At 46.7% G+C, this 9,094-nt stretch overlaps 1 protein-coding gene across 1 annotated transcript; it reads right to left on the bottom strand.

Annotated features, from left to right (window-relative positions):
* Positions 1 to 3,805: 3,805 nt before the first annotated feature.
* LOC144530904 (E3 ubiquitin/ISG15 ligase TRIM25-like) lies at positions 3,806 to 6,447 on the bottom strand. Its single transcript, XM_078270656.1, has 2 exons — positions 6,023 to 6,447; positions 3,806 to 4,360 (listed from the first exon to the last, which is right to left on the bottom strand). The coding sequence occupies exon 2, from the start codon at positions 4,349 to 4,351 to the stop codon at positions 3,806 to 3,808; it is 546 nt and encodes a 181-aa protein (XP_078126782.1). The 5' UTR covers positions 4,352 to 4,360; positions 6,023 to 6,447.
* Between the last annotated feature and the right edge of the window lie 2,647 nt (positions 6,448 to 9,094).

The following is a 9,094-nucleotide window of genomic DNA, read 5'->3' as shown; positions in this document are numbered from 1 at the left end:
GTAATACCGCACCCTGCTGTGCCGATTCTCCGACCAATCTCCCGCTCCATTGTCCCCTCACTCGCGAACAAGACCCCCAAGGTACTTGAACTCCTTCACTTGGGGGTAAGGACTCATTCCCTACCTGGAGAAGGCACTCCATCGGTTTCCTGCTGAGAACCATGGCCTCCGATTTAGAGGTGCTGATCCTCATCCCAGCCGCTTCACACTCGGCTGCAAACTGATCCAGTGAGTGCTGAAGGTCACAGGCCGATGATGCCATCAGGACCACATCATCTGCAAAAAGCAGCAATGAGATCCCCAGCCCACCGAACTGCAACCCCTCTCCACCCCGACTACGCCTCGATATCCTGTCCATAAATACTACAAACAGGATTGGTGACAAAGCGCAGCCCTGGCGGAGGCCAACTCTCACCTGAAACGAGTCCGACTTACTGCCGAGAACCCGGACACAGCTCTCGCTTTGGTCGTACAGAGATTGGATGAAAAATAATCACTTTACTTTAATCAGTGCGATCGACACAAGAGATGATCAGAGGGGCAGAGTTTTTACCAACATCATTCAGACCAGGATTGAAGTATGGGAAAAGTTTCTCAGTGAAGGAGCAGCCAGTAAAGGAGTAGATAAGAGCTGCAGCATCTACGTCATGAAAGGAGACCAGACCCTCCTCATAATCCACAAACACCCCCACCTTCTGAGGAGACGTCAAATCAGCCTACATAAACATGTTATTTTTATTTTACACATGACTTAAATTAATTTAATTTCTTGAACAGTTGCAGAGAAGTTCTTCTTCCCTATGAAGAGTTTATATTTTTATTAGCAGTGTTATGTGCACGTTTCGTTCAGATTGGCATCAGCGAGTGAAGAAGCAGCTTTTTAAGGCACTTCCAGTTGTAGTTCCACTGATTCTGTCTGACTCCTTGCAGAGTCCTAAACTTCCTGACTTTTACTCGTGCTGCAAAATACAACTTCCCCTTTCCCCCTCTGCTCAGGCTTGGAGAAGCAAAAGACAGTTCCTTCCCCCTCCCCTGCAAGCTCTCTGTGCCCAGTGATAGTCTCAAAAAAGGAAGCAGTTTGTTCTAGAAAGAAACACTTCTTTGGCTCTTAGCCAAAATCTCTTTTATTCGTGAAAATTGAATAAATCAGATTTTGTTTCTTCAGATATCTTTGTTGATGTAAAAATGTACAGGTTAAGCACAAATTAACACAGCCAGCTCTTCAGCTTTCCCTTTTATTGTTTCTTGTATATATATATATATGTTTTAAGTATATATGTTTGATTGTCATGTAGAACCATCACCTTATCGTGGTGGAGAGGTTTGTGTGTCCCTATGAACCTGAGGGCTGTGTTGTCTGGAGCTTTGTGCTCCTGGTAGGGTCTCCCAAGGCAAAGTGGTCTCAGGTGAGGGGCCAGACAAAGAATGGTTCAAAAATCCTATGAAACATCGAGGAAGGGAGGAAGTGACCCTGCCCGGAGGAAGCCCGGGGCCCCCGTCTGGAGCCAGGCCCAGATGGAGGGCTCGTCAGCGAGCGTCTGGTGGTCGGGTTTGCCACGGAGCCCGGCCGGGCACAGCCCGAAAAAGCTACGTGGCGGACATCTCTCCATCCCATGGGCCCACCACCTGTGGGAGGAACCGCTGGAGTCGGGTGCGCTGCCACATGGGTGGCAGTGAAGGTCAGGGGCCTGGACGGACCAGACCCGGGCAGCAGAGGCTGGCTCTGGGGACGTGGAATGTCACCTCTCTGTGGGGGAAGGAGCCGGAACTTGTGCGGGAGGTGGAGCGCTACCGGTTAGATCTGGTGGGGCTTACCTCTACGCACAGTCTTGGTTCTGGAACCATACTCCTGGATAGGGGTTGGACTCTTTTCTTCTCCGGAGTTGCCCAGGGTGTGAGGCGCCGGGCGGCTGTGGGGATACTCACAAGTCCCCGGCTGAGCGCCGCTACGTTGGAGTTTAACCCGGTGGACGAGAGGGTCGCCTCCCTACGCCTGCGGGTTGTGGGGGGGAAAACTCTGACTGTTGTTTGTGCATATGCACCAAACAAGAGTTCGGAGTATTCGGCCTTCTTGGAGACCTTGAGTGGAGTCCTGCATGGGGCTCCAGTCGGGGACTCCATAGTTCTGCTGGGGGGACTTCAACGCGCACGTGCAATGATGGAGACACATGGAGAGGCGTGATTGGGAGGAACGGCCTCCCTGATCTAAACCAGAGTGGTTGTTTGTTGTTGGACTTCTGTGCTAGTCATGGATTGTCTATAACGAACACCATGTTCGAACATAGGGATGCTCATAAGTGTACTTGGTACCAGAGCACCCTAGGCCAAAGGTCAATGATCGATTTTATAATCATTTCATCTGATCTGAGGCCGTATGTTTTGGACACTCGGGTGAAGAGAGGGGCAGAGCTGTCAACCGATCACCATCTGGTGGTGAGTTGGGTCAGGGGGTGGGGGAAGACTCTGGACAGACCTGGTAAGCCCAAACGGGTAGTGCGGGTAAATTGGGAACGTCTGGAGGAGGCCCCTGTCCGACAGACTTTCAACTCACACCTCCGGCGGAGCTTTTCGTGCATCCCTGTGGAGGCTGGGGGCATTGAACCCGAGTGGACAATGTTCAAAGTTTCCATTGCTGAAGCTGCGGTGAGGAGCTGTGGTCTTAGGGTCTTAGGTGCCTCAAGGGGCGGTAACCCACGAACACCGTGGTGGACACCGGTGGTCAGGGAAGCCGTCCGACTGAAGAAGGAGTCTTTCTGGGATATGTTATCCCAGACGACTCTGGAGGCAGTTGCAAGGTACCGAAGGTACCGAAGGGCTGCAGCCTCTGCCGTGAAAGAGGCAAAGCAGCGTGTGTGGGAGAAGTTCGGAGAAGACATGGAGAAGGACTTTCGGTCGGCACCAAGGTACTTCTGGAAAACCATTCGCGACCTCAGGAGGGGGAAGCGGGGAACCATCCAAGCTGTGTACAGTAAGGATGGGACGCTGTTGACCTCAACTGAGGAGGTAATAGGGCGGTGGAAGGAGCACTTTGAGGAACTCCTAAATCCGACTAATACCATACCGACTATGGTAGAGGCAGAGCTGGAGGATGAGGGGGGATTGGCATCAATTTCCCTGGTGGAGGTTGCTGAGGTAGTTAAACAACTCCACAGTGGCAAAGCCCCAAGAATTGATGAGATCCGTCCAGAAATGCTTAAAGCTCTGGGTGTTGAGGGGTTGTCTTGGTTGACACGCCTCTTCAACATTGCGTGGAAGTCTGGGACGGTGCCTAAGGAGTGGCAGACCGGGGTGGTGGTTCCCCTTTTTAAAAAGGGGGACCAGAGGGTGTGTGCCAATTACAGGGGTATCACACTTCTCAGCCTCCCCGGTAAAGTCTACTCCAAGGTGCTGGAAAGGAGGGTTCGGTCGATAGTCGAATCTCAGGTTGAAGAGGAACAATGCGGATTCCGTCCTGGTCGTGGAACAACGGACCAGATCTTTACTCTCGCAAGGATCCTGGAGGGAACCTGGGAGTATGCCCAACCGGTCTACATGTGTTTTGTGGATCTGGAGAAGGCGGCTCCACCTCAGTCATTCTCTTCATCAGCTCAGAGACTTCCTGACCCAGCTCTTTGATGAGAGCTTGGGCCTGTTTTTCTATTACTTTCTGCTTCTCTTGAATTGTATCAATGAGGATGTTCATGCTTCTCTCAACTAACTTCATCAGAGCTGTGAAGGCCTCAACACCTTCTGCTATCTCTGACTCTGCATTTTTCCTGCTGGAGTTGAATCTCTTCCCCAAGTCGGCCTTCTTCATATTCTTCTTTCAGAGGAACAACATCATGCAGAGCATGCAGACACATGTCTGATCGATCTGACAGAACAGCTCCAGAGGTTTATCGTGATTCGTACACATCCTGCCTTCCAGGTTCTTCACAGGGTCGATCAGCTGATGTCTTTTCAGGCCTGACATTGTCAGATGAGGCTCCAGGTGAGTCTCGCAGTAGGAGGCCAGACACACCAGGCAGGACTTCAGGGCCTTCAGTTTGGTTCCAGTGCAGACGTCACAGGGAACCTCTCCTGGTTTGGACACTTGTTGCTCTGAGCTGCTGCTGCTGGCTTTCTGTTGAGCTGACTGTCTGAACTGAGCAACCATCTCAGAGATGAAAGTGTTGATGAGCAGCTCAGGTTTTGTGTTGAAAACATTTTTACACATCGGACACAGGTACTGGTCATTAGTATTCCAGTGTTCAGTGATGCAGTTCATGCAGAAGTTGTGTCCACATGATGTGGTGACAGGATCAGTGAACACATCCAGACAGATGGGGCACAGAAACTGATCTTCAGACAGTTGAAAACTGGCTTCAGCCATATCTACACACTGGAAACACAAATAAAAGTGTGAAAAAATGCAAACATTATGTCTGTTTTTTTGTTTGATGAAATGTTTGAGGAATTCAGTCTGTTTTTCTTATACACTTTGATAACTAGAGACCACAGTAGCTTAGCTGTGAGCAGTAGCTGACTTTGCAAGAGAAGATGAATTGCCACCAGAAGAAAACAACGAGCCACCTGCTTAAAGGAGCGTAATCAAATGGAATAATTCTGAAGAAAACAAAAACCGAGCCAGGGTAACTACTAAAAAAGGTGTGACTAAGTTCCTGTTTGGAATTTACCAAAAAGACTCGCATGTTGAGACACTAGTTATGAGTCACGACAGGAAAGTCCCAAGTCTACAGTTTTGGTTTTCAAGTCCTTGACAAGTTGTATTGTGCTTTTAGTTATAGTTAATGGCAATGCAAAATGTAAACACCAACAGTGTTACAGTTGTGGTGTCTGTATGTACATTATTGGCCTTCTTTAAAAGAGGATGTTTTTTTAACAATAGCATGTGGCAACTGTCAATTAAAAGTATTGTGTGCACAAACAATGGTGCATCTGAATGACTTATGGTATTATTTGAAAGTCTTTCACTGGCAAAACCTTTACGCCACCTTCCCACTGGCACTTGAAATCAGCTCCGATACGGCTGTGAAATGACCAGAAGTCATTAATTTCCTGTGTAGATTGCACACAGCATGCGAATGTCTCCGAACGAGTGCGGTGCGAAAAAAGCCGTGTCCGTTGGTCATCCGCATGCGTTCAAAATTTTTTACTTTTGCGACAGGCAACGGACAGTTGCTATCCGACAAATCGAGCGGAAGTTACTATGGTACTGATAAACAAATCTGAATTCTTAACTTTTAATAAAATAAATAATGATTTCATAACGATAAGTTGTCATGTAATGTTTTAATTTTCATGATTTTCCTAACGTTATTAGGGCAGTTAATACAACTGCTCGCATTAGCTAATCAACGCTAACTAGTTAGTGTTAGCTAACGTCAGCTAGCCTGAGCTCGCTAGCTCAAGTGAATTTATGTTATTCATTCAGACACCATTCAGAGCAATACTTCTCCAAGCAGCAGCCTTTCTGTTTATATCTCTATAGCCCTCAGATGAGAGGTCGTAGAGAATTGGACATTCGGACACTGACAGAATGAGTCATTCTCTCCATCATTTTTTTTCTACTCCTGATTTCTACTATTCCGACGCTTTCAAACGGTGTAGTACGACGTCCACTGGGGGCGTTTTGCGTATTACGGAGCTGATTTCAAGTGCCAGTGAAGGTGGCGTAAGGATAACAACATTAACTCCTGCAATGCAGGAGCTAATGAGGATCCTAAATAAACAAACAAACTGAATAATTTACTTCACAAAAGTTCCTATTCGAGTAGCGTTGACTTTTGTCAAAGGAAGTTTTGCTCAGCTGCCAACATTAAAAAGTGAAAAAAGGAGGGGCTTTCAATGTTGAAAAAAAAGAAAGTAATTCATTTAATTCTTTGTTGCGCAGTTCCCATACTTCACGTAATAAAAGGACACAAATATGATATAATATAATAATAATTAAATTGGGAGCGCCCAAGTGTGGCAGACATTTCTGTTGCTTTTTAATGTAACAACAGTAAACATTATATATTAATATCATTACAGTTGTACTCACCAGTGTTTGTCAGAGACACTTCTATGCTGCGGAAAAAGATCTGACGTACTCTTGAGTCTTTCTTTAGAGAGAAACAGAGAGACTGATCTCGACTTCAGCTCGGCAGTCACTTTAAGTGAAGTGAAGCCGAACTCTGCCTTTCTTTGCTGTGATGTTTATACAAGTAAAGATATCCCAGCAGGCGGGCAGGATTTCCTGCCAGGATGCATTGCAATCCCGCCTCACCAGTGGCCTTACCCAAATCTTACCAGCTTACTTGTTGTTGGTTGTACATAGCTATAGAGAAAGAGCGGCCACAGCATTTTCCTTCCCTTTTCACTGATGCGGGTCATGTAAACAGCCTATTCTGTTCGGATATTCCGAATTAAGTCTTATTCCAAATGTAGCATTTTTGTTATGGTTTGGTTTTTCTGTGGGTTTTTTTCTGTATGTGTTTTCTCTCTCTCCTCTCCCTCCTCCCTTCTGTGTTTTTCCCTGCAGTGTGTGTGAGTGTGTGTGTGTGTACGAGTGTGTGTAGCAGGAGGCGTGGCTGGCTTTCCTGTTATGAGCTGCAACGAGGCACATGTGGATTCAATCATTCACAATATTTGTGAATGAGATGTTCACAGCTACTCCACCAGGGGCAGCTCTACCGATTTTGTACCTCCTAGAGTTAAGAGTAATTTAGGTAAGGAGTCCTTTTTGTATGTAGCAACGAGCTACCAGGAAATCTAAAGATGGTCAGAAGTTTAGGAGGTTTTAAGCAGGCACTGAACAAATGGCTCAGATGCCAATCTTAGTATGTTTTTTTATTACTGTTTTGTCCTGATGGATCTATTTAATATATGTATGAATGTGATGATTGATGCTTGATCTGCTAACACTTGCTCTGCCCCCCCCTATCGCCATTTCTAGCCACTGGGGGACCATAGGCAGGCTGGGGGAACACAAATTAAATAAACATAACATTACATAAAGTGAAATTTTCATGCCATGGGACCTTTAATGTATGGTGCAAAGCTGTATTGTATCTTATAACGAAAGGGTCACATAAAATCAATCAATCAATCAATCACCTTCTCCATTTAAGCCGGTCATGTCTTTACTCCAGCACCAGTAATTCTGTCTTGTTTAGTAGTAGTTTTTAGACATTCTCTCGATCTTGTGAGTTTTGCACATACTTTTTACTGATAGTTATTCCCTTTTTTCCTGTGTTCTTCAGCGTGTGTCCAGCTGTTTTCCAGACGCCTTGTAGTCTTTCGTGCCAGCCATGCCAGCCTGTTACCTGCCATAGCATCCTGTGTTTTTGGATTCTTCTTTTGCATCATCAACCTGCTGGATTTTTTCAGCAATAAACTGTTGAAGAGCTTGCTTAATCTGTCTCCGCCTTAGTGGACCCAGAACACACATAAAACCCAACCATAACAATTTGTTGTTGAAGACGTGTGGGATATGCTGATATTATTCAGGTTTTAGGAGAATTCTTTGGACATGTATTCAACACATTCAGAATATCCGTCTCAGTTGGGATTTTTACTGCAGTTTCTGACACACATTGCCTGAGTACAGTCAACTCTGTGCATTGTGAAAAAAAACCAACTAGCCAACTGTCTGCAAGGCTAGTTTAGACATTACTTTTTTCAGCCCAAGATAAGTTTAATTTTTTTGAATGGTGTAGTTCAGTCGCCTCTGTCCAATAGCCTCAAACAGACAATGTACATCCACACATAGGGCCCTATTTTAACGATCTGAGGTCACGGCGTGAAGCGCCTGGCGCAGGTGCGTTTAGGACGTGTGAAAAATCCACTTTTGCTAGTTTAACGGCGGGAAAAAAGGGTCCGTGTGCCGGGCGCATGGTTCTAAAGGGTTGTACTTAGTGTCTTCATTAATCAGAGGTGTGTTTTGGGCGTAACATGCAATCAACCAATCAGAGATCATCTCCCATTCCCTTTAAAAGCCAGGCGCGTTTGACCTTGGAGCATTGCTGTTATGATGGAGGATTTGCACCGTAATATTTTTATCTGTAATCTTCTGCATGTGTGTGTGCTGCTGTGCGTCTCTGTGTGTGTAACAAATGGAAATGGAAATGGACTGTATTCATATAGCGCTTTTCTAGTCTTAACGACTACTCAAAGTGCTTTTACATAGTACAGGAACCATTCACCATTCACACACATTCATACACTGTGGCCAAGGCTGCCGTACAAGGTGCCACCTGCTCACCACTTCACACACATTTACGCTCCGATGCACAGCATCGGGGGCAACACAGGGTTCAGTGTCTAGCCCAAGGACACTTCGACATGGAACTGCAGGGCCAGGGATCGAACCACCAACCTTCCAATTGGCAGGCAACCGCTCTACCACCGCTGCCATAAGCATAGTGTGCACGTGCTGTGCACGACCTTAGGCACATTTTACTAATTTTCTGTTAAAATAACAATGAAATGCTGCGTTATTGACTTTAGACCAGGTTTTTGTTGGTCAATGGCGCGATCACTTCCCACTGCCTCAAGATAGCAATACTCCTAGAATGCACCTGAACACACCTCCCTGTAAGACCAGCACGCCCAGAATGCACCTGAACACACCTCCCTGTAAGACCAGCACGCCCAGAATGCACCTGAACACACCTCCCTGTAAGACCAGCACGCCCAGAACGCACCTGAACACACCTTCCTATAAGACCAGCACGCCCAGAATGCACCTGAACACACCTCCCTGTAAGACCAGCACGCCCAGAATGCACCTGAACACACCTCCCTGTAAGACCACTACGCCCAGAATGCACCTGAACACACCTCCCTGTAAGACCAGCACGCCCAGAACGCACCTGAACACACCTCCCTGTAAGACCAGCATGCCCAGAATGCACCTGAACACACCTCCCTGTAAGACCAGCACGCCCATGGGCGGACAGATGGGCGCAGGTGCATTTGCTATTTAAACGACGCGGGCGCTGGACGGGAAATTGACAACTGCGTCGGTCTTAAAATAGCAAAGACACTTGCGTTGGGCTTTGTGCCGCAAGATAGAGTCCATAGTGTCTTTCATTTGGCCATTTAAAAAAAAAGTCAAAACATCACATAGACG

This window comes from Sander vitreus, chromosome 2 (genome assembly GCF_031162955.1).
Source record: "Sander vitreus isolate 19-12246 chromosome 2, sanVit1, whole genome shotgun sequence".
Taxonomy (NCBI): Eukaryota; Metazoa; Chordata; class Actinopteri; order Perciformes; family Percidae; genus Sander; species Sander vitreus.
Note: the sequence above shows the minus strand (reverse complement) of the source record. Positions and strands in the feature narration are given on the sequence as shown.

Bases quoted from the DNA above. Each gene is read 5' to 3' on its own strand.
- LOC144530904 (XM_078270656.1), bottom strand. From the start codon at position 4,351: ATGGCTGAAGCCAGTTTTCAACTGTCTGAAGATCAGTTTCTGTGCCCC.